The sequence below is a fragment of the Alternaria conjuncta genome, assembly GCF_024043145.1.
Source record: "Alternaria conjuncta strain BMP 0040 chromosome Unknown scaffold_8, whole genome shotgun sequence".
Taxonomy (NCBI): Eukaryota; Fungi; Ascomycota; class Dothideomycetes; order Pleosporales; family Pleosporaceae; genus Alternaria; species Alternaria conjuncta.
The window spans coordinates 669,276-693,113 of record NW_026250097.1 but is presented as its reverse complement, the minus strand read 5'-3'; the positions used below and the strand labels follow the sequence as shown (position 1 = coordinate 693,113).

The window sequence follows — 23,838 nt, the reverse complement described above, 5'->3', positions numbered from 1 at the left end:
GAGCAAGGTTCAAGAAGCACAGAGGCAGCAAATGATACAAATCATGTTGATGGCTACTCATATCCGGGGAAGGTAGTAGCATACGCCCGTGTTACTTGAACGGACAACTATATGTATATATATACGTGTGCTCACCTTGCATCCATTCCACCGTGGACGCAGATTTGTACTTGTCATTTAAATCTTCACACTTGCATACGTATGCACTTCGATGCCGCTCGTACGCCAATTTCTGTTTCCGGCGATGATATCACATGTGCATCGTGGATGCCCTGGGGTTTATTCAGACCCCACAAGGTTAAGTAGGCTTCCCTTCACATGCGAGTTTGGTAGTGCTGTACCTAATTTGATGTGGGGCCTGAATAGATCTTACATGCAGCAACAACTATCCTGTAGACCTTATCCCTTCTGTTTTGCCACTTGGCAGCCTGGTACGAGGTGTGGCACTCTTGATGTGTTGTTCGCTGGGTCATGCAGGTGGTGGCTGAGCCGATCGAGATTTGACGGCCGAACATAAGCTTTGGGTTGGCCTTGACAAAACGATCTCAGGCTGTGCGGACACTATGACGACAGCTGACTGCAGACAGTCTCATATAGCTGTATCATCCGACCAGGGGGCCACGAACACGGCAACCTACAACGAGTTCTTTGGAGCCTCCGGGCTGACGATGGCTCGCAAGGAGGCCTTTGGGTATCAGTGAGCAGCGAAGCCATCGGCGTACCGATGTTATGCCTGCAGCATGATTATTGAATCTGAAAGACACGCCAAGGAACAAGTTGTTGTTGTTGCTGTGAGGTGCAGCCACGCAGCGTCAGGCTGAAAGCCACTTCCACGCTAGATCTTGCGCTAGGCAAGTCCGGCCGCGATAGTCACTAGCGGTAATGGCCCAGTGACCCGGTTGGTGGTGTACCACCTCAATGTCTTATCGATCTGCATTTGAACCAATCCCTTCAACGGTAACCTTAGAAGTCCTGGATGCTCAGGTGTGTGCAAATCTGAGGACTAGCTGAACACTGGAAGTCGCGCTGAGTTGATGATCGACACGAAAGTATGACAAAGAAAACGTTTCTCTAATTGCCAGTCTGCCATATGCGGTGTTTAGTGTGGCTTTAAAAGGGATAGCAGAAGTAGTGCCACAACGCCAGAGAGGCGTGTCATTGCAACAACGAACTCGTTTTATAGAACAAAGAAATTAGATTTGTGGAATAGGATCGGAACCAGGTAGGAGCGATCAGCGAATTTGTTCCCCATCCACCACAATACAGCTCAACAGGAAATGCGTTGAAATCCGCCGTTGCTCCACCTCTGTTTGGAGAAGTCCGGAAATTTCGGCAGATCTAGCACCAGAAATTCTGATTCGGGGAACTTGGCATACACGTTTTCCTTCTCCATGATTTGTGCGTCTTGCCATGTCGCGAAAACAGCATCCCAGTACCGTCTCGGCTCTTCTTTCGCATGTCCGACATGCCCACTTTTCTCGAACAGCACTTCAGTGACAGGCATACCAGCGCATGCTGACTCTTCCAGATGCTCGTAGACATCTTGCCAAGCGATAAGCGTATCGCTTTTTGAGTAAAGATAGCAACGTGGTGCTGTGGGGTCGAAATAGATAGGATCATTGATACGCTTTCGAGTCCGACTGATGACGTTGTTCTCGTATCCTTTGATACCGGTGTACAAAATCCATATGCAGCCCAGCACTACACTGACGAATAGTATAGCAATGTGACGCACAACTGGTATCTGAGGTAGTGATTTGTTGAGGGCCTCGCATAAGCGTAGATAGCGTGGGTGGCCTGGTGTGCTGTCTAAACACAAGGCTGAGACCGGAAGCCGTCTCTCGGTGAACCTGTAGTGCGCCTCTGCTAGCTCGCAGGCTTTGTTGCTTCCTCCTTCAGAGAAAACGTGTAGCAGTATCCCACTATTGAACTCTTGAGCAGCCAGGTACCGGTAGCTGGATATGCGTTCGATGGCGGGTCTCATGCGCCACTGTTTGCGTGCGGAGTTTCTGAAGCAGAGATCTTTCGCGGAAGTCGTGATAACCATGATACGTGATGAAGGGAAAAGATTTCTGTATTCTGCTGTGTACTTGGCGATATAACGGTTCTGGGCTCCTGTCCATGTGCATAGCAGAATAAGTGACGGTGCCACACTATTTTGCGACGAGAAAGGTGTAGCACGGAATGGTAGCCGCGGATCATAAACCCATATGGAGGGAGCGATGAGCTCAAAGTCGGGGATTGTGTCGTTGGTAGTCTTATGGTTTGGCATGATACTCGTCGAATAGGTGGTTCCCGATGCGGAGATAAAGAAGTCCGAAGAGGCTGGTGACGATAGTGTGGCGGTTCTGAATACAATGCCACCTTCTTTGGTTGTTGATATGTCCAATGTAAAGAGATTGAAAGACTCTGTGTATTGTCACTGTGGCAAGAATTCTGAACAAAGCAACGAGATGAGAACTTGCAGGATCCAGCATGAACACATCGGGATACCGGAAGCCAACCGATACGCCATCAGAGACTTGTTGATGTCAATTGCGTACGCGTAGGGCGTTGGAAGTCGGACGGAAATTTCCATAGGATTGATCGGCCTTGCAGTGGACTTTCTTTAGCTCGCTTCATGTTTCCTATTCGGTTGCTAGTCAGCGAGAGGGTACGGCGACCGACCATGATCTGAAAGGAGAAAGGCTGTGCACGTTCTATCCTGCAAAACATACTGAAGCGCACACGGGTCTTGTGCCGGTACCGTTATTCAGTTGGGACGGTTCTCAATAGCAAAAAGCCCCTAGGCGAGGATCTCGGAAACGCTTGGTGTCCGTGAGGCTTATGCGCCCCTTCGAGTACGGCCCCCCCACATTCTTTTGGCAGGCCAGCCACATGTTGGACTGTGCAGCACAGCGGGAGTGCAGTGGTAGATGCGCTTCCCCGCTGCGCAAAGTCAAGGCCAACACTAGTTGCCGTGCTGACAATGAGCGATATGATTCGTCGAGCTGGTATAAGGCTTGGCTGAGGCTACTATCTGACAGCATAGAGTGGGTGCCAGATAGCCCCAGACACATCAGCTGCGCCTTGGGTCCTTCAAGTTGCCTTAGTGTGCGATTCTACGAAGTCGGGCCTCGACTGGCTCAGAGCACGTGTCAACGTAGAAGCCGGATCGCGCTGGCCGTTTGCAGCGATCATCAAAACAACCACCCGTGTCAAGATACGCCACGGTTGTTACCCTAAGGGGACCAAGTTGTTTTTTTCCCGTAGGTTTGGGAGAGCTCGTTCAGACATGCGGTCGGCCTGGGCGCGAAGGCAAAACAACGACATCGTGAATTAGTGCCACAATGTTCAATGCCTACTACGCAACTACAATCCGGGAGCTGCATATGTGTTTAGGTGAGCCTCGACCATAGAAGCGGGCGCTCGCTGTAAACCAATCTCCCAACCAGAGTTCGACTTCTGAAGCTAGATCGACACCGGTCTTTACTGCCCAATCGACTCCGAGGCCACCCTATCACTTACTCTGTCCCCAAGAGAAGTGGTCTTTTGCCCAATCCTCGTTCCTCCTATTTCGCCCCCAATGACGGCCGGCAGTCATCCGAACGAGACGACCTTTGACAAGTGGGACTCTTCCTGCAGTACGCCCACCGATGAATACAGCGAGCCTGGTGGTGCGTGGAAACACGACCACATCAGGCTTAACACAGGTAAGCATATCGCACAGCAGGGCTGTACATCCGACCTCTTATATCACCGTACAGTAGTGTGCATGGCGCTTCGTAGTGCTATGGTGTCGATGGCTGAGTCCACAGCCCATAAAGTTCGCTAGTGTCCAATGCTGGGGGACTTTGGCACACCTCAGCAAAAGCTCAAGCTTCCGAGGACTTTCCACTGACTGTTTTAGAACTAAAAGATTGGCAAGAATTCTCGAGAGACATTACAGCCTCGTCTGCCAAAGATCCAGTATCTCCTCACTCGCTGTGGATGACCGACAATATGTCCTTGGATAACTTTGGAGGGAGAGGCGAGACTCAGATGCCCGATGTATGGAAGCCACAAAAGAAGGAGCTGGTAATCATGATCAGTCTAAGCTTCATATCATTGATGGTGGCGCTGGATGCCACGATCCTAGTCACGGTACTACCGGTCAGTCATCCTCTTACTCCGTGCCGTAAGGAAGTTCTGACATACTCCACAGGTAATAGCACAAAAGCTTGATGGCACTTCGGCTGAAGCGTTCTGGACGGGGACATCGTACCTCCTCACCTCTGCCATCTTCCAGCCGGTCATCGCATCGATATCCGCTGTCTTCGGCCGGCAACAGCTCCTCATCACCTCGCTCCTCTTCTTCACAGTCGGTAAGTCTGAATGCCATTTTGTGTCGTGGATGGTCGCTAATCATGCCTCTTCAATCCAGGTACGATACTATGCTCGGTCGCAGACAATTTCACTGAGCTGCTCGGAGGAAGATGCATCCAAGGAATTGGTGGTGGTGGGATTATAACGTTAACACAAGTCATCTTTTGCGACATCGTGCCGCTGAGACAACGCCCGAAATACTTCGCGATGGTTCTCGGATGCTGGAGCATAGGGTCCATCATCGGACCCGTAGTTGGTGGTAAGCTTGTGGAAAGCGCATCCTGGCGATGGGCATTCCACATCAACTATCCATTCTGCGCTATCGGCTTCGCTGTTGCGATCTTGTTCGTGCGCCTTGACGCGGTGGCGAAACTCACATTCCAGGAGAAGCTCAAGCGGGTGGATTGGCTGGGCGCAGTACTCTTCATTGGCAGCATGACGAGCTTGTTGATTGGAATCTCTTGGGGCGGCATCCAGCATCCCTGGGACTCAGTTGCGACTCTTGCACCTATTATCGCGGGGATGACAGGAATCGTTGCGTTCTTCCTGTGGCAATGGTACAGAAAAGAGCACACCCTATTGCCTTTGGCAGTGTTCGGAAGCTGGAGCGCGATCGCCGCCTTTTACAACGCGCTGATCAATGGCCTACTAGTAAGTTCCTTTCCAGTGATGACCCAGATACAAGCTCACATATCAAGCTCTTCACGACCTTGTACTACTGGCCATTCTACGATATGAGTGTTCGCGGGAGATATCCTACCCAAGCGGGTATCGACATGCTACCGGTAGTCCTCCTCACGGTTCCCAGTTCCGTCATTGTTTCGATATTGACGACGCGTCTTGGACGATTCCGATGGGCAATTTGGGGTGGCTGGATGGTTACGACACTTGCGTGCGGGTTGCAGGTCATGCTCGACGTAGATTCAACAACTGTTGTCACGTCAGCGCTTCTTGCAGTCTTAGGAATTGGCATGGGTATGGTACTGACAAGTCTCAATGTCGGCATTCAGGCTATTTCCAAGCCAGAAGACGCAGCAATGGCCGCGAGCATGTATGGCTTTCTCCGAAGTCTGGGTATGCCGATCGGTGTCGCCGTAAGTTGAGCCTTCATCCGATCTCCTTCCCCAATGCTGACTCCTTCAAGCTCGCAGGCTCGGTCTTTTCAAACTCCATGTCCGATAAGCTTTCAGAGCTAGGCCTGCCCACGTCGATCGCTCATGACTCTGAGCAGTACATCTTTGTCTTGCGCAAAATGGCGGACTCTCCGCAGAAAAGTGCCATTCTGTCTTCGTACATGAGAGGGTTCGATTCGGTCTTCGTCATGGTCACAGGTCTCTCAGCTACTGCGCTCATCGTCAGCTTTATGATCAGAAAATTCAGCATGGACAAGATATTGGTTGCGCAGTTCTCCGCGAAGTGAGTCGCGTTTGCATAGGCGGACACGCGATTCTCCCGGGATTAGACGACCTCGGGAGCTTCATCTTTTCATGTACATACCAGATGAAACCATCAGAAGACTGGTTCACAAGGGTTGACGCGTACGCTCCCAGACTGGAGCTCGTGCGTTGTGGTTGAGTCGACGATGCAGCGCGGTGTCCAGCGCGTCATCTGAGGGGCTAGGCCCACGTAATCGCGCTGCCTCCCGAGGTCAGGAACGCGCCATTGCGGCGTCACAGTTCCTCGGCATGCATCACTACCACTACAACCAACACCGTTGCTTTAAACACGTCTGCGAAATACATGTGCAAGAGAAAAGTGCACCCTCTGTCCGGATAATGATAAACAGACACGCGTCGCGACGTGTACTGTCCCTCTCTTTATCCTGCCAACGGATTGAAGCTGACGAACTTCGCAAGCGAGAGGAAATGCAGCATGGTACGTCCATAGGGTCAAACACGAAGATGACATGCCAATGTATTAAGCTTTGCAGCCAAGAGATCCGGATCACCACTTCAGAAAGCTCATTGACATTCTTCTATTCACTATGATACGGAAACGACTGTGAAGTTACCGAGTCCATCGGACGAATCGCACTGAAACTCTTGGACCCTGGAAAATACTCTATGGGGCCTAGCAATAGTCGCCAATGTTGTAACTGGGGAAGACGTGGCTGGTTCGGCAGGCCGGGCTGGCACCTTTGACGTACAGTTTGGTCGCTGATATTTCATGTCAGCCTCTTCCCAGAGCCTCGCTATGGTTCGCGACTTACTGTCCACTGGGAGACCCTGCCTCGGCTGTCTCACGATAGTCTGGCTCCTCTCTGCTGGTGTAAGATCGTTCTCACACTGGATTTGTTCCTGGCCACCATTCACAGTGGTACTGCCAGTCCAGAGATCGATGTGGTTGATGCGCGGGCTAGCTTTCCAGTCGGTGTCGCACTGAGCGCAGAAGTCCTCGAAGCGCAAGTACTTTTTCGTGTACGGATCGTATATGATCTCACACTGGTTGAACTCGCCAGGGGCAGAGGCAAAGGTCAGGGGGTCGGCATAGGTGCCCGTACCGCCAGCCTTGAAACCACGGCCGCAGTCGTAGGCAGTCGCCGGACCTGGAGGGTCATTATCGGGGTACCTGAGCACTGTTAGTTGGGAATACGTAGCCAGGGTTTTCACCTATTAACATGCCCATAGTAAGTGTGGGTGACCTTGGTCACTGTGGTGCAGCCGAAAGCCACGAGACTAAAGGACGATAGTGCAACGAGTACTGAAGCGCGCATGATGATGGCTAGTCTGGATATGATTCTCTCTGTGAGCCTTGGATTGATGTGAGGACTCTCTCGAGCTGATCGGACAGACTTTATACTCCTCCCCACACCACATGTCGGTGGAGACCTGACGAAGAGGCTGTATAGCCATTACTCTCCTCGACATTAGTTCTGACAACCAAAATCCATTTTTGGACGAGGCTCTGAATAAAATGAGGGCGCATTTCCTACAATTAGAAAATGACGATCCGATGCCAGACACGAATGGCGGGTCGGGGGTCCAAGATCGCTCTTCCGCTCGTATTCCACGGCCTTGCACGTAAGTTGCCTGCTTCGTCACGATGTGTTTGCTCACATCATGCATAAGGCTGACGAAGCTGAACAGATGACATGACATTAATTACTGCGAACCGTCTCCGCGGGGGAAAGGCTACGTCGACTAAAGCCGGGAGCGTGCCGTGTCGGGGCCAACCGCTGCGGGAGCCAATGAACAAGCCTCTCATGGGGTTGGTGGCGCATTAGTTCGGTATCACGGCATCCTGATTGAGCGCCGAATGCAGGATGCTCTCTACAGAACTGCCTTGTACGGCTCGAGTTCAGCTCTCGGGTTAGCTGTTCGCCTACGTATGTGTGCTTCCCCGGACTACGATAGGCTGTCAGCAACAGGGGTGATCAGGCTGGCTTATTTCTTTGCAGCGATCATTTCTTATCGCATACTGGACCTGTGAAGATGGAGCAACTTTCTGGATTCAGACAAGTGAGCCGCATTTACGAGCAATATGCTTCCGCCCACCTCTCGATTCTCCTGCTGCAACGCTTCCGGACTCAAGCAAGCCATCAGCGGCACTCGTATCAAGCAAGCCCTTTTCACTTCGCACCATCATGGCGTATTCGAGCTTCAAGTCTTTGATGACCTTCAGCCTTGTGCCTATCGCTTTTCTTCTTCAAGTTGGCTCTAGCTCGAGAATTGCGACGTTCACAGATAGCGAGTGCAAAAACGCCTTCCAGAGCCTCGACGCGGAGAATGGCTATGTAAGTTTTACTATACGAGCTGCATGAGACATACTGAACGTTTGCAACAAGCCCAATGGTACTTGCACGAGGCTTGCGGACCAAGGCAAATACGGAAGCTTCCAAGTCGTCGGACTAGACCCAGGCTGCAGTGGTAAGAGCGAAGTCCTGAACTTTGCGAGGAGTTTCAGTCATTGACCATACTAGCTACGATTTACGGGGCCGACAGCGAAGAATTCGTACCGTGCTCGTCGACAGTCCTCCAGTTCACGAGCATAGGGGATTGCCACAATTCGTCCTTCGTCTATTACAGCATCGACTCGTGTACACCACCTAGCGAAATATCGTCGTCGTCGAGCTCTGCAACGCCATCTGCGACACCATCGACGTCTCCGTCTTCGACGCCGTCGCCTAGTGTAGCAAGCAAGCCTCGCAAGAGCAACACTGGTGCTATAGCTGGTGGTGTAGTCGGCGGCGTATGCGGACTCGCTCTCATCGCTGCCGCCGTCTTTCTACTTCTACGACGGAACAAAAAGCGTGATCAACCACCGGAAGAAGCTCCCGCGGACGAGCGACGAGAGGTTGATGGAAGGAGCGCAATGGCCGAAATGCCACACCAAGGCCCAAAACATGAGATGGACTCGAAGAACATAGCACCACAGGAGCTCGGTGACAAGAAGAGTGTGGATCTCCCACCGGTCGAGCTTCCAGGCGACGATGCTACTCGACATTCCCAGCATATAATCGACTCTCAGCTTACTGCCAGTGAGAAGCGCTGAGATATCGGGAGATAACTTTGCAAGAGCCGGTAGTATGAGTCGGGAGAGGAAGCGCAGGTAGGAAGAATTTGGTAGCCGTTTGTCTACTCTCATCACGCTGGGGCTGGCCCTATGTACTGTCCAGATACGATTTCGGAACCTCGCCTTTTAGTTTACACTCCTCTATTGCCTGCTACTCCCAAGTGTAAGATACAATGCGTGTCAGTATGTCGTCCAAGAATTTACGATGTCATTTGAGTTGCCCTCGGTCCTTATTTTAGGCTGCTGTATAGTAGCAACGTTACTGCACTCGGCTCACAGGTTATGTTGCGAAACTTGAAGATAACGTATCTTGATGAAGACTGTCCATTGCAGTCACGATGATACCAACTCCTCAAACTCCATACAGAAACATTGGACAGTTATCCAAAGCTACTCATACCATCTATGTAGGTCGTTTGAAAGGATGTGCCTCGGTATTCAATACCCAATCATCCAAGCTAATCACATCTTCCTCTGCAAACAGCAGGTAGAAGTACTTCAGTGTCTCCGCTAACCAGAAACTCTCCATCTCGTCGCTGAGTTCGGGCACTAGCTTGGTAACGTCGTCAATGGCCGAGTTACCGTACTCAGTGGTCGTGTGTTGCTCAATGGCAAGGAACATGCGCCAACCTGCGTCGCGCCAGTGACGATCGCCGGTTATGCGGTACATGTACCAGACGGACTCTATCGCTTCGGGGCTAGAAAGATGTTAGATATCAAGCTCAGATACATTTTGGGAGTCAGAGACTTACCGGAGAATGTAACTCTTTGACCCGATCGTTGTAACGCCGGGCGGTAAACGACCCTCTTGAATCCTGTTTTGGACGAAGTCTTTGTGGTCCAGGACTGGCTGCGGCGAGTAGACGTATGGGAAGTTTGGCAAAGTCAGATCAGGCTGCGGCGCAAGTTCCGCAATGTTCAGTGCAGGTTGAACTTTGGTTGGCGGACCCTCGCCTTCCTCAGACTCCCCACCCATAACCGATTCGTGATCTTGTAGGGCGCTCGCAGAAGCAGACGGCATGTGTGCAATTTCCACATCATCCACTAGCCCGGCGAGTTGACGCTTATCTAGCGTATCAGCGAATACCATGGTAGACGTGGCCTTGGCTTCAACTGCAGCAGCTAAGGTAGGTGTAGGTAGTGCGGTCATAGCAGCCAGTTGTGCTTCGTACCACGATGAAGCAGAGTGGATCTGCGACTCGTATACTTTGCGCTGTTCTTTGTAACTCTCCATTCGAGACTCATACCGTGGGTCGATGTACTCCCAATAAGCAGTCTCATTCCATGCACAGTCCTTCCTGTCCTCACAAGGGGCGACCTCGAACGACTCCGGCATGATGCCGGTTGGTGTCATGCTATAACTCCAGACGCAGCCCTCTGTCAACTTCTTCGCGATCTCGAGATCATCGGGGCGATCAAATAGCTTTGCGCCCATGCCAAACATACCGCCAGCAAAACAGGTGAGATGCGCGTTTTCAGCGGTAAGGTCACCCATTTTAGCATCGTCAATATGAGACGGGACATTCAATTTGCCGGAGAAGAGAACGTCTTCCCCTTTCGGAAGCATCGGTCGGAAAAGCAAGTGCTTCTTGACAACGTCCATCGACTGTTCGTACATGGACCGGTACTTCTCGATCTGACCACCGAGGAGCAAGTACTGTTTTGGTAGATATTCGTATGTAGAGTCTGACATGCCGCCAAGCGTGAACTCTTCGCGGCCATAGCTGGAGCTCGATGTGAATCCTTGGGGTATGCACTCTGGGGGTGTCGGCCTGGTGCTGGAGGCAGATGAGGTCGAAGTGGGCCCCTGGGCATTGAGCGCCCCCTCTGGTGGCTCAGATCCATCGACATCAAGCTGTCGCCTTTCCACCGGACTACTGTCCCAGTTCTTGATTTGCGCCTTCCCGGCCGTTCCAGGGACTATAGACTCTTCCTTTGCGCCCGAGTCGACTGGGGAATCGTCTGACGCAAGCATGACTGGCTCTGGCAAATCCAAAGGCACGTACTTCTTGCCGTCCGGAGATAGTTCCTCCGTGGGAGAAGGCGTAGCCGGATCGGCCTGGGTCGATAGCTGATCATGTAGGTAATCTGCTGGAGCTTTGAGAGGCTCTTGAGGGGGCAAATCGATGTATTGTCTCCCACACCCGGAAGCGTCCAGGTATGTAGGCCACATCCCGGGGAGTTGAGTTTTGCCTTGGAATTCTTCGAGATGATCCGTGATGCGCGCAATAGCATCGTAGTATTTGTGCTCACCCGTAAGCTGCGCAAGTCGGGTGAATTCCATAGAGAGGGAGCCTATCTCGGCAAGAACAACGTGTGAACTGGCACGGTGCTGTTGAGATGCAAAATCGGGTCTCCAATAATAGTATGTCTCTGGCATGCGGTTCGGTGTGTCAAAGGCGCTGATGAGAATTTCGGCAAGCTCCACTGCCTTGCTTAGCAGGTTCTTGTACTTCTTTTCGCTCAAGTCGTAGGCAGCCAGCAGCCCACCGAGATAGCGAATTGTCGTCTCGAACAAGGGAATATCTGCGCGTGGGGTGGTAGTGAAATCGATCTTGTCCACCGCTTTGACTGCCTCTTCGAACTCGTCTTTCAGTCCCATGATCCACAAAGTATCCAAGGCGTCGACCAGCGTTGCGCCCCAGTGTGCGAAAGGATCTCTGAAAGTGCCCGACTGTGGCCGTAGCTCATCGTGGAGCCAGGCGTTCGCCTTGTATCCTTCCCATGACTTCTTTGCCACACTTCTGATCTTATCCAGCTTTGCAATCCTGTCAACCTTGGTTATGTCATCTTCCTCCTTGAATTTGGCTTGTATCTTTGGTATGGTTTTGGGCGTGCCCGATGGCAGCTTGATGAGCGATTCGGGGGCTACGGGGAAATGCTCCGGAAGCTTCGTCCAGTGGATCGCATCGATGATCGATGATGGTTCTAATGCAGGGTTCGCGATAGCGGGCTGGCCGTGAGGCTGCGGTCGGATGGGTGTAGGGATAGAGGGCTTCTGCTGCTGCTCTGTGACAGCAGGGCTCAATGTCGACGATGCAGCCGGAGTCTTCACGGGAGGTGGCGTCTGAAGCGAATGCGACGTGCTGGCAGCGGGCACATCCAGCTTCAGACTCCTCGTCTCGTGCGCCACAGCAGGGCGCGGCTTCGTGTCCGCCTGCGGAGCCTCCTCAGCGTCGCCCTTCAGGCCGGCTGCCCCAACCGCATTCGATGCGGCTTCTCTCCATGCTGCGGTCGAGCCCCCAAATTTGTATAGCGCTAGTACAGCAATGACAGCGAAGACTAAAAAGGCGCGGTAACGTCGATATCGAAACATGGCCCGAGGGAGTGTGTGGAATCGAAATGCGGGTATCGGTTGCGCTGCGTCGCCGGATAGGGAATGAGTGTGGAAGGAGCGTATGGTATGACTACGTTGTCACTGCCATCGGAGCGCGAACGAGGGGGAAGGAAGCAAGAGTTCGAGCTACCAGCCAGCGAGTGAACGACAGTGGCTGTTTTGGCCGTCTTGTTTCCAACAGGCTTGGCATGCACGCCCTGGAGATCTATTGATGGGTCTGTTGTAGATCTTTCGCATGCCAAGTGCATCGCTGATTCAGAATATGTAGACATGCAAGTACAGTACAAGGAGTCTTGGGACATGTCTTCTCACAAGACACGTATCCATTGCTGTCGCTGCCCATTCGGCACTCTCCCAGCTTCACGATGCCCTGCGCTACCGAGGCCATGCCCCCGCACCAGAGCAGCATCCGTCCTAGCCGAACGCTAAATTTAAGCTTAAATCACCCTGGTCGGCATGGCCGGATAGGGGTCCAGTATTGCCCAGGTGGGAATCTTTACACGTGTTTCAGCGTGCAGAACCCATCCCTCCCTCGTGAACGAAGTCTCTTTACGCGAAGACTTGACAAGTAGCAAGTCTTGACTCTGAAGAAGAAAGCAGAAAATAAAACACAGTCACTCTCCACAGAGCTAGTTTGGCCATGTGACGTGGTCGTATTATTTTAATCTATTTAGACAGTCGGCATGCAACACCCGCGCGGATCAAGTTGTGACCCACGATGTAGCCTTTCCTCCAGCTGTCCGCTTTTTCTGAGCTTCTATGTGGCTAGAACGGTGCGCCGGCAAGAATGCTGCGGTGGCGTATCTGATCGTCCAGAGATAATGCAACGTGATTATTGATCCTCGCCGCCAGGTCCAGGTTGTCGTCCCTGTTCATCAATTAGCTTCAGCCATCGCATAGCACGTGCTTCTACTCACCATTTGTCGTGCCTTCAGCATCTCGTCGCATAGCAGCAAGTTTGATGCGATACCGGTGGCAGACGCTATGGCGTTACGCAGAACTCGGAACGAATCGTAGACACCTTCTTGGGTAGGGTCCATGGCTTCTCCGGTTGCGAGGTTCAGACCAACAACATTGCCTTCAGCATGCTCGTCTTGTAGTGCAGCCACTGTCACCTAGTAAGTACAGTTCGACGAAGGGAGGCAACACGTTACTTACGTGAGTCTTGAATATCGTGACCTGAGTTGGCTGCCAGGGTCTTGGGAATGACAAGCAGAGCGTCCGCAAAAGCTGAGACACCCCACTTTGCTTTACCCTTGACCGTCTTCTTGAATTGCTCGCTCTCAAGATGAGCCGCGCATGCAACTTGGAAAGCACCTCCGCCTGGTACGACGCTTCCGTCGACGATCATGTTGTACACACTCCTCAAACCGTCGCGAACGGCGTCCTTGATCTGAGCGATAGTGTGCGTATTTGGGCCCTTGATGAGTAAAGTGACGGACTTTGGCTCCTTGACATCTTCCTGTTTGCTGTAAGTAGATGCCTCGTCTGAAACTACCAGGTCCACTTACGATGAATGTGTACTTCTCCTCACCCAGCTGGTGTTCGTAAACCAGACCTGCCCATCCGAGGACGTCGGGTGTCATGTCGTCTACGCTGTTTTGTGACGTACCGCCGCAAACCAACTGGAGACGCTCCATGTTCCTCCTCTTCGCCCTCCTCAGTGCGAAGATTCCGTTCTTGACAAGGACGTCCAAGCTGAGCGGGTCAATACCCTTCTGGTTTATTATCACGAAGCCCTTCTTAGGGTCGTCTCCGCAGACTTCCTTCTTGAGCTCAACAATCTTCCTCAGCTTCTCGTCCACGAAGCGTCGCTCACTCTCGACGAGCTTCTCCCGCTGTTCTGCGCTCGAGTAGTAGAAGCCAGAGTTGATTTCAGACTTTTCATACTCTAAGCTGACGTTGAGAGTCAGGATGTATGCGTTCTCCACCCTCTTGGCCATATCCGGATGCCTTGCGCCGTGATCCAGAGCAAGACCTCGGATGAGCTGTGTGTCTGCGGCGGTGCGATGTTGCATGGTCATGATCTCAACCATGTGCAGATCGGGCTTCGCGGGCGCTTGGTAGATGGCAAGGACGGCGTCGACGATGTCGGGAGTCAATTGTTCAGCGAGCGAGCTGTTGATCTTGGTGGATAGCGACGTTCTCGCGACAGAGAGGAGAAGTTCGCGGTCGACTTCTTTGGTGAGCTTGAACTCATCAAGGAACTGTACATGGTCAGCTAATCGTCACTGAGCCAGCTTTCCAATGTCTGTACCTTCAGTGACTCCGTCTTCGCGATGTCGTAACCATCTGCTATCACTCGTGGGTGGAGACCCTCGGCGATGTAGCGATCAGCCTGCTTCAGCAGCTCTCCAACCAACAGTACCACCGATGTTGTTCCATCGCCTGTGATCTCGTCCTGCGCTGTTGCGGCTCGTGCAATCATAACCTGGCTTGTTTGAGTCGCGATCCGATAAGTTATGGGGTAGAACGTACGGCAGTGGGATTTTGGATTTGCTGGAATGCGGTTAGCTTTTGCAGATACTGTTGCAGGGCGGTCTCATACCATTTCTTTGAGCAGAACGCTTCCATCTTTTGTGAGCTTGATCTAGAGAGATGGTCAGACGTGCCATATGTATCGTTCGGGTGGTCCTACTCCTCCGGCGCCATCTACAAGCCTGTACTTATTAGTCTCCTGCCTGAAAGATTGATTGTTGATGCTCACATCTTCAGTGTGCCGCGGGGTCCCAGGTTGGATGCAAGCACCTAATACCAGAGTCAGACGGGCTCATATCTTTACTCTGGACATTCCATACCTGCTGCAGGCCCTCACCAGCCGAGATGTTTACACGGAGAGCTTCCCCGCGCCTCTGTGTCTTGTTAGCGGTGTCTCTGCGCTGCGAAGAAGCGGCGTACCCTCGACTCGGCCTTGGGGTTGAGAAGTTGTGCGGCCGACATGGTGAACAGAATCTATGCGGGTATCGAACAGTGCAGTAATCAAGCAAAGTGTGTGGCGGGGCAAGATGCAGTTTCCGCGTGCCTGTCGCGTCCCTCTTCTCTGAACATTGAATTCTGAGCGGGCGGCCTGCTAGCGTCGTTGGAGCTCGGACCCCGAACGCAAAAAAGTTCAATTGGAAGCTGCGACCTTCCATCGCGACCGACCACCTCCCACAGCCGAACCTCCCAGCCCGTCGCGCACGAAAATCGCAATATCCGCGCGCCACCAGCTAACGCCACGATGAGTGTAGATTATCTGCTACACGAAAGCCCCGTCGGCTATGCCGTCTTCAAGGTCATCCTCCAGCCCGACACCATTGGCAGCCGCCTCGCCGAAGTGCAGAAGGCCGTGCAAGACCTTGATAAATTCGGAAAGACGGTAGAGCTCGTCGGCCTTGCGCCATTCCAGGGAACCCAGGATGCGCTCTCTGAGATCAACGATGTCTCAGAAGGCATCATGTCCGACTTCCTGCGGGCCACACTCGAGACGAACCTCCCCAAGGCTGGAAAGAAGAAGACCATCACTCTCGGAGTGAGCGAGAGGAACTTGGCGGGTAGCATCAAGTCTGCCTTCCCCCACCTCGCCTGCGAAACCAGCGACACCTCTGAAGTCGTCTCTGATCTGCTCCGTGGCCTGCGCCAGCACAGCGGAAAGCTGATCAAGAAGCTTCAGCCGGGTGACATTGACCGTTCCATCCTTGGTCTGGGACACGCCTACTCCCGAGGAAAGGTCAAGTTCAGGTATGTCTCAAGTTGAAATGCGCGCGACGTGTATACTGACTCGCAGTGCAGCGTTCAGAAGCAGGACAACCACATCATCCAGGCGATCGCAACGCTCGACCAGATCGACAAGGATCTCAACACCTTCTGCATGAGGCTGAGGGAGAACTATGGTATTTTCCTCCATGTCTGAAGACTTGGAACAGCTGCTAATCTGGTACTTCTTCAGGCTGGCACTTCCCCGAGCTCGCCAAGATTGTCAACAGCAACGAACAATATGCCAAGGTCGTCTTGCAGATTGGCGACAAGTCGCGCTTGAGCGATGAGGACCTCCACGAGCTCGCTGCTGTCGTCGATGACGACGAGAGTGTTGCGCAAGCAATCATCAACGCTGCGAGAACCTCCATGGGTCGCGATCTGTCTGCAGCTGACATGGAGATTGTTATGGCTTTCGCAAAGAGAACTGCTTCTCTAGCTGCCTACCGCAAGCAGCTGAGCAACTACCTTGGAAGCCGCATGAACCAGGTTGCTCCTAACCTGGCTGCCCTGATCGGTGACACCGTCGGTGCGCGTCTTATCTCCAAGGCTGGTTCTTTGACCAACCTTTCGAAATACCCTGCCAGTACCGTTCAGATTCTCGGTGCCGAGAAGGCTCTTTTCAGAGCTCTCAAGACCAAGGGAAACACCCCCAAGTACGGTCTGATCTACCACAGTTCGTTCATCGGCCGCACTGGTCAGAAATCAAAGGGAAGGATCTCGCGTTTCCTTGCCAACAAGTGCTCTATCGCCTCCAGAATCGACAACTTCTCTGAAACCCCAACATCCAAGTTCGGTGAAGCTCTCAAGCGCCAGGTCGATGAGCGCATTGAATTTTACGCATCCGGTGCCCCTCCTGCTAAGAACGCGGCGGTCATGCAAGCTGCCATGAACTCGGTTCTGGCTGACATTGGCATTGAAGACCCCACCGCAACTGCTACCGAGGATGTTGAGATGGCTGATGGTGTCACCGCAGCTGCCACTGAGCAGGCTGTGCGCAAGGAGAAGAAGGACAAGAAGAAGTCCAAGAAGTCGGGCGACGACGAGGTTTCTGAGAAGAAGTCCAAGAAGGAGAAGAAGCGAAAGGCCGGGGATGAGGAGGATGGCGAAAAGAAGAAGAAGAAGAAGAGCAAGGCGTGATGATCTGCCCTTGCGCAGCTGTACTCATACCCTTCGCGCATTCTGTATCGGCGTTTTATGATGTGTCGGTGTTTCTGGAGTTGATTTCTGTACTAGTGGAGAGGATTGGATCTGGGCTATGAGTCTCCACACGCCGTTCACGAATGGTGGACGGCTCTGTATATCTCGAGCTGTCATGAAAGTTACAAAAGCATGATTCTTCTATATTTTGAGCCTAACGTGATGCCGGCAGCGTTCGCGTATCTAGAGCCGACCAGGGTGAGGCGTTCCTGAGAGGCCGACCTATGAGGGACCCCTGCAAGAGATCGGCACATCAGCCACATGCAACCGAACTGCAGGACAGCCGTGTAGAACGACCATCTATAGAATACTACGTGGTGAACGACGGCATAAGCTGCAAATGTTTGCGCATCACTGTCAGAGAGCAGAAGTCGTCCCCAATAGACGCAGGTGCTCTTTGTGGCGATCCGCCGATACGCAGGGCAATCAACGTCAGGCAGCGGCTAATGCGCCTCTTTGTACGTCGCATGTTCACGGTGCAATGGAAGAGATGGACCACGATTTGTTTGCTTGTTACGAGACGAAGAGAGGCAACTAGGCATCGCAGCAGCGTCGACGCAGGACGGTGCGGCAAAGGGGTTGTTGCTGCACGTACAGGCCGTGGCGGCGGCCATGGAAGTGTCAATATGTCATGTTTGATACGCCTCAGACCCGACACAGCAGCCGGCATAGACCCAGGGTTCATTCACAGTGGGCAGCCCCGGACTCGTCGCTGCTCTGGCGTAAACTGTTTTTCTGTTCTAGGGCTCGTCGTAACCCAAGCTTTGGCCCGCTGCTGTCCCAAATCGCTCGAATGCCTACTTGAAGCCCTGAACCCCCCGAGCACGACGGAGGCCGTCTTTCGCACTTTCTCTTCCTCTATTGTTCTCTCTCTTTCCTGTACAATTTTCTAACGCTGCAACTACCTTTCCATCGATACAGCTCTTGCGGCGGCGGCTGCCATCAAACTCTCGTTAGGGATCGAAACTTGGTGTTCCTTGCCGTGCATCAGACGCTCTTTAGACATCTCCCGCGCCGGCTCTCGGCTGCACCTCGACTTTGGTGTTCTCGCAAGCCATTGCAGTAGTCTGCTATCCACGCTTTTTCTGGTGTTGAGTCTACACACGCGCTCAGCCAGCACCAGCGCCCTGAATCTGCCTGCGCGCCTCCGCTGCTCACATCGGGGAATTATCTCGACCTTTTCTGCTGTCGTCTGCACTAGAAACGCCCCGGTGCCCTTCTGGGGATTGTATCGACCTAGTGTTCGGCGCCATGGCCGACGATGCATCTTCGCCGGGCAGTCTAAGCTCGCCCCCGCACTCGCCTGAGGGCACTCCGACAGCAACTGTCCGCGCAGCTGCAGGTGGTGTTGGTGTTGGAACTAGCACGCCAACCCCTGCAAATGCATCGCCAGCTCCACGCGGCCTTACTGCGAACGGCCAGCCACGCAAGAAGCCAGGTCCGAAACCAAAGGCCAAAGACCCAAGTGCACCAGAGCCAGAAAAGAAGACGAGAAAGCCCCGTAAGTCGGAGCCCAAGGACCCAAATGCCGCGCCTGCGCCACGGAAGAGGAGGACAAAGGCATCGCTCGAGGCACAGGCACAACCAGCCGCACAGGTCGTCGACGAGAAACCGCCTGTGCAGCTATCACCCATACCACAGACTGGGCCCAGTGAATCCGTCCCTGTTTTGCAAGCCGAGCAGCCGCCTGCAGTCGCGCAGCCAACCCGTGTGTTGAGCAATCCCGAGCCGACTCTCCACAGTAACCCAAATCTCTCCCATATCAGCGTTGCGCCATCCACACCACGGCCATCTAGTTCAGGCCAAAGATATGATCCTATCCGGGGCGACACATTTGAGTCAAAGCCGCAGCCTCCAGCAAGCGCGCCTCCGCCGCCTGTTTCACCCCCGATCAACCACCGTGCGAGTGCGTCACCTTCCATCACAAGTCTCATTGACCCGCCGTCTGCCAGCAACTCCTTCTATTCACATCCTGCCAAGCTTCAGCAACAGGCATCAATCACATCCGCACCCGTGTCACCTGCCGCCTTCTCCACGCGACCAGCGTCGGTCCTTCCTTCTCAAGACTACTCACCTCAACTCCAACAACAGCAACCGCAAACATCTCTTCCGAACCAGCCTCAGCCTTATCCCACTGCATCATCAGGCCCAACTCCCATGGATATTGACACCGAGCCCAGTAAGCCAGCATCCGTCCCAATGGCAAAAGAAAATTCCACAAACTCCGGTACCCTCTCACAATCCAATGCTCCCACTCCACCCGCCAAAACCGTCCGCCAGAAAGAGGCCCCACCACCGCTGCCTTCCGGTAGCGGCCTCTTGTCAGGAACGCCATTCGGTCCTGTTGCCAACGCCAACGGCAGTTCTGAGACCCAAGGCACTAACATCTACCTCACTTTCGACTTGAAGGGACGCGAAAACGTCACCATTAACTTCGCGCAAGAAGTCGAGAGGAAGTACGGCTTCGCTGCTCTACATCCTCGCATTGCCGCACGGAAAGAGCGCCAGCGTCAGATTACGGCAGCAGGTGCAGCACTTGAGCGGGCAGCAGGTGGGGGCTCAAATGACGACCAGTCTGTCGACTTATCGGAAAACGAAAGCAACGTCGAGATGGGCGGCATGGACGATGAGACATCGGCCAAGGAGAACGGAGGCAAGAAGCGACGCAAGCGCAAGCAAGAAGACTACGATAAGGAGGACGACTTCATCGATGATACTGAGCTGGCTTGGGAACAGCAAGCGCTCATGGCGAAAGACGGTTTCTTTGTCTACAGTGGCCCACTCGTCACCGAGGAGAAGCCAACTGTGGAGAGGTACGTAACCACCACAACTTCAGACCGGACTAAGCTAACACTGAGTAGGGCCGATGGCACCGTTCGACGTGGACGAGGACGTGGGCGTGGCGGCACCGTACGAGGCGACGCGTCAGGTCGTGGTAGAGGGCGTGGAGGTGGTCCAGGTTCTCGTGGTGGTTCTACTGTCCGCAAGCCCCGCGTTACTAAGGCTGATCGTGCACAAATGGAACAGGAGAAGGCAGCTCGAGAGTCTATGGCCAAAACCCTGACCAACATGTCTACTCACGCCGGCCAAGCTAGCGCCATGTAGCACACCGGCCTTCGCCCAACGGTCAACCCTGAGTACGGTCGGGTGTGTCACTTTGGCTCTCATTCGCATCAGGAACCCCAGCATGGGCTTCCATTTCGTGTTCGATTTCCTGTATTGTTTAGTTATCTGTAAGATACCGTTGGCTAGGCAGATGGCTCAGTCGACACAGCAATAGCCACCCAGCCAGCAGGTCATCAAGTCGGAGGGCGTTCGTGTAGGCATTACTTTAGCCGGCGTTATTCTCACGACGGTTCATAGTCGTTTTCAAGACCATAGAACTATTACTCCAAAATCTGGATTACTTTCTATTGCTGTTTGTTAGGTTCTCTCTGTGGGATCGTTGTCAAGAGTGATTCGGGCATAAGACATGCGCGGACAGAAATCTAAAGCTCTAACCGCATCTTGGGCGCCGCACTCTCTCAGTGAGGGCTCGCTGCGTTTGTTTGACCTTCAGCGGTGAGTGCGGCTCCTGCCTTCTGTCCAGCTGCTCTTACCTCAAGCACTTCTAGGTCACGCTCGTGTATACCATCTTGCACACCACGCTCACAAAAATCACTACCTCCCCGTTCGTGGTCCCAGCCAGCTCCGGTATCTCATCTTTATTGCACAACTGTTACTCAGTCTATACACAGAAGGCATTCCGCTCAATACAACAGGTGATCAGTAAAGTATCATGGTCGGCCTGGCAGCTTACTACACTCCTCTACCCGTCGACGTAGCCCTCAGCGAGCACTCACGCAAGTTCTACGATGGGACGTACAAATGGGATTCAGAAGGCTTCACCGATGACGCCGGAGGTAAGTGCGGTGTACCGCCTCGCGAATACTTCCACGACTGACCAATCCAGTCTATCGCAAATTCGACTGCTACGACCCTGATGCTCGTGCTCCCACGCCCTTGCCACCGCTGTGCTTGAGCGACGACGATGAAGAGGCCAGTGTTGTGGAAGAGAAGACCCACGATGGAGAATACGAAACCGAGAGAATGGAAGAGGACCCCGAAATCTTCACGTTCGCATCAAATGTCAAGAGCGCGGGTGGCGTTATCACTTTACGACGTGATGAGCTATTTCGTGATCATGCTGATAGAGATCATCTCATTGGCAAAATGGAGAGTGCGTTGATCGAAAGCAGGTATGTACCATACTAAAGCACGTCAAACATTGAATCCACGCAGCTAGGAGCCTACATGAGGGACAAAACTCCACTGTCGCGCCTTTTGACACCATCCTAGGCTCACAGCCAGCGCAGATAAGCTAACTTGAACAACAGATCAAAGAAGGTACACTTGACTCTGGAAGAGTGCTGCGGCGTGTGCGGTATACCCGAACACCTCAATCCCGTTGAAAGGTCGCCAACAAAACTGAAGATCAAATTCGTCACGCCTTTGAAAGCAACCAAACCGGACCCACGCACGTTCTTCTCGCCTTCGGAGTTGTCGGACTGTCCTTCGGACATATCAGAGTGGGATGTCGGCAAACCCGTAAGTAGACAAGAGGCTTTCTGGGCCGAGACCCTCTATCATTACATGTCACTGGAACCGGGACTGACATAAGCTACAGGTGTTAAAGGCGAGAACTTTTGCGAACCTAGTTATCGACGAAAAGCTCGAACAAGGCACCGATGAGGAATCACCACAGAAGCCTACAACTCGCGGCGTCGCACAGAAAGTCAAGAGACAGAAGTCGGCGGCCAGGCCAATCAAGGCGTCGCCTACGATTGAGTCACTACAAACTGGCAGCTATATAAGGGGAACTGGGGAGGCATCAAGGCGTCGGTCCACGAGACTTAGTAGCTCTCAAGGTGGCAAGTAGACATCTGTCATGACTTGAGGCGTTTGGCGATATTTTCGGTCATGAGGAGGTTTTAGTCTTTCGTAATGTCCTCTGAGACGATATCAGGCCCGGAGAAAGAGAATGTGTTCAAGCGCTATTGGGGAGCATCTTAATTGGCGTTGGAAAAGAGCGAGCTCGGTCAAGGAAGTGCGAGATTGCGATATGATACCCAAATAACAACAGTCCCATCTATGTCCACCAAACCCGTCACCGTCCCAAGAAGATATCCCCACACCTCTCTGTCTCAGCATGTTCATGATAGAGGGCACACCTCGCGCCCCTCCAAGGCTTACAAGCCTCCCACTTCTTCACCTTCTTCCCACTCTTCTCTTCTCCATCCGTCCCCTCCTCTTCCACAACCTCAAACCTCCCAACTTCCCACCGCGCCATCGCAACACCTCCCTGAACACAAGCCGTACAAAACGCCACACAGCAATCGTCACAAGCCACCGCTCCGCACCTAGGCAGTAGTACAACTCCACAGTAGTCACATCCGCGAGTCGTGTGCCAGGACATGGGACACCACATGCGCAATCTATGCCGCTGCATAGCCTGCGCACAAGGCCTTTTCAGATGCACAGTCAGATCGCGGAGGAACTCTGCATGCCACTGTCCCGCATGCAATTCCAGCAATCGATCTGTCTTCTTGAAAGCAAAGAGATCTAGCACGAGCGTACGGATAGGCGCCGATTCGCGGATGTCTTCGTATAGGATACGTGTATCGGAGGGTGTTAGCACGCTGTTCGTTTCGTCGGCAAGGTCGCTTATTGTGTCTATGATGGCGTTTCTCGCGCCTTCGAGTCCTAGTCGGTCGGCTAGGGCGTAGACGTGTAGGAGGGTATAGTATGCTGGTTTTCGGTCTTTGTAGGGGATCGGTACTGCTTGCTCGTAGAGCCAGGTGACGAGGAGTTGGAAGTCGTCGACTGCGACATCGTCGAGTGTTATGCTGTTGTTTTGGGATTCTGCAAAGCGTCCTGTGAGCGCGGCGCGGAAATAGGAAGATTTCGATGTGAGGAGGCTGGTTTGGATCTGAAATGGTGTGAGTTGAGGGCCGACGAGGATTGTGCTGGTAGTGGTGAAGTCGGAAACGTTCGCTCTGGTCAGGTACGAACTTGAGTTGCCTCGTTGTGTAGGTCGACTGCCTTTGAATGTGTATGGCGGTGGGAGGTTTGGAAATGGAATGCGACTGGGGTCGTTACCAACACTGCGTGGGCTGGTATTGCGCGTCATGGCTTGTGAGTCCGTCGTGCAAGACCCTACTCCCTTGCAGGATTATCGATCGTGGTCCGTCAAACGCGCAAGCTAGTATCGATCGACTCTCTGTTTAAAGTTGGAGAAATTTGGCGGAGATTTGGTATGGGTTAGCAGTATCCTCGAGCTTTGAAGAGGGGGATACAGTCATCACAAGCAGACCGTCATTCAGAGTCACGAAACGTTGTTTCGAAATGTATCCTTGACCGCACCCACGGCAGTGACAACGAACAAACTTCTTTGCGGAACTTCATTGAGTGAACAATCACCTTGTGTGCATGCGCGGATGACGAACGGTGGCTTTGTTGTTGGCCCAGCAAACGCCGCGCCGTAACCGGGTCTTTGTCTCGACACGGACCTTTGGAATGAAACAGAACGATCAAACGACACGATAAGCCATCGGACAGAGAGAATAACTCGAACAGTGATGAGTGGAAAAGCGCTATATGCGTTTGTTTGGCATTCGATGATACCTAAGTCGTGGTTCTCGTAGATTAAGGACCCAGACAACCCATATGAG

General features: G+C 53.0%; 10 protein-coding genes across 10 annotated transcripts; 5 read left to right on the top strand and 5 right to left on the bottom strand.

Moving 5' to 3' along the window:
- Positions 1–1,267: 1,267 nt before the first annotated feature.
- On the bottom strand, positions 1,268–2,047 carry J4E85_006030 (uncharacterized protein; the record flags this gene model as incomplete). The annotated part of the gene is made up of 1 exon (XM_051470271.1): positions 1,268–2,047. One exon carries the CDS (start codon positions 2,045–2,047, stop codon positions 1,268–1,270), a length of 780 nt encoding a protein of 259 aa, XP_051325759.1.
- Positions 2,048–3,981: 1,934 nt separating this feature from the next.
- On the top strand, positions 3,982–5,764 carry J4E85_006029 (uncharacterized protein; the record flags this gene model as incomplete). Its single annotated transcript, XM_051470270.1, has 5 exons — positions 3,982–4,131; positions 4,184–4,343; positions 4,403–4,995; positions 5,043–5,438; positions 5,489–5,764. 5 exons carry the CDS (start codon positions 3,982–3,984, stop codon positions 5,762–5,764), a joined length of 1,575 nt encoding a protein of 524 aa, XP_051325758.1.
- Positions 5,765–6,414: 650 nt separating this feature from the next.
- J4E85_006028 (uncharacterized protein) lies at positions 6,415–6,969 on the bottom strand (the record flags this gene model as incomplete). The annotated part of the gene is made up of 3 exons (XM_051470269.1): positions 6,415–6,500; positions 6,554–6,912; positions 6,962–6,969. The coding sequence occupies 3 exons, from the start codon at positions 6,967–6,969 to the stop codon at positions 6,415–6,417; spliced, it is 453 nt and encodes a 150-aa protein (XP_051325757.1).
- A 1,163-nt stretch (positions 6,970–8,132) lies between these two features.
- Positions 8,133–8,835, top strand: J4E85_006027 (uncharacterized protein; the record flags this gene model as incomplete). Its single annotated transcript, XM_051470268.1, has 2 exons — positions 8,133–8,185; positions 8,394–8,835. 2 exons carry the CDS (start codon positions 8,133–8,135, stop codon positions 8,833–8,835), a joined length of 495 nt encoding a protein of 164 aa, XP_051325756.1.
- Positions 8,836–9,259: 424 nt separating this feature from the next.
- On the bottom strand, positions 9,260–12,172 carry J4E85_006026 (uncharacterized protein; the record flags this gene model as incomplete). The annotated part of the gene is made up of 2 exons (XM_051470267.1): positions 9,260–9,554; positions 9,609–12,172. 2 exons carry the CDS (start codon positions 12,170–12,172, stop codon positions 9,260–9,262), a joined length of 2,859 nt encoding a protein of 952 aa, XP_051325755.1.
- Positions 12,173–13,025: 853 nt separating this feature from the next.
- Positions 13,026–15,133, bottom strand: CCT6 (T-complex protein 1 subunit zeta; the record flags this gene model as incomplete). The annotated part of the gene is made up of 11 exons (XM_051470266.1): positions 13,026–13,061; positions 13,111–13,301; positions 13,352–13,655; positions 13,705–14,400; positions 14,451–14,624; positions 14,672–14,692; positions 14,742–14,783; positions 14,832–14,853; positions 14,901–14,941; positions 14,992–15,045; positions 15,092–15,133. The coding sequence occupies 11 exons, from the start codon at positions 15,131–15,133 to the stop codon at positions 13,026–13,028; spliced, it is 1,623 nt and encodes a 540-aa protein (XP_051325754.1).
- A 280-nt stretch (positions 15,134–15,413) lies between these two features.
- On the top strand, positions 15,414–17,068 carry NOP56 (snoRNP complex protein nop56; the record flags this gene model as incomplete). The annotated part of the gene is made up of 3 exons (XM_051470265.1): positions 15,414–15,913; positions 15,965–16,065; positions 16,122–17,068. The coding sequence occupies 3 exons, from the start codon at positions 15,414–15,416 to the stop codon at positions 17,066–17,068; spliced, it is 1,548 nt and encodes a 515-aa protein (XP_051325753.1).
- A 1,311-nt stretch (positions 17,069–18,379) lies between these two features.
- Positions 18,380–20,233, top strand: J4E85_006023 (uncharacterized protein; the record flags this gene model as incomplete). The annotated part of the gene is made up of 2 exons (XM_051470264.1): positions 18,380–19,941; positions 19,990–20,233. 2 exons carry the CDS (start codon positions 18,380–18,382, stop codon positions 20,231–20,233), a joined length of 1,806 nt encoding a protein of 601 aa, XP_051325752.1.
- A 673-nt stretch (positions 20,234–20,906) lies between these two features.
- On the top strand, positions 20,907–22,046 carry J4E85_006022 (uncharacterized protein; the record flags this gene model as incomplete). Its single annotated transcript, XM_051470263.1, has 4 exons — positions 20,907–21,030; positions 21,081–21,366; positions 21,505–21,715; positions 21,795–22,046. 4 exons carry the CDS (start codon positions 20,907–20,909, stop codon positions 22,044–22,046), a joined length of 873 nt encoding a protein of 290 aa, XP_051325751.1.
- A 556-nt stretch (positions 22,047–22,602) lies between these two features.
- J4E85_006021 (uncharacterized protein) lies at positions 22,603–23,297 on the bottom strand (the record flags this gene model as incomplete). Its single annotated transcript, XM_051470262.1, is given in 2 exon segments — positions 22,603–22,632; positions 22,647–23,297. 2 exon segments carry the CDS (start codon positions 23,295–23,297, stop codon positions 22,603–22,605), a joined length of 681 nt encoding a protein of 226 aa, XP_051325750.1.
- Between the last annotated feature and the right edge of the window lie 541 nt (positions 23,298–23,838).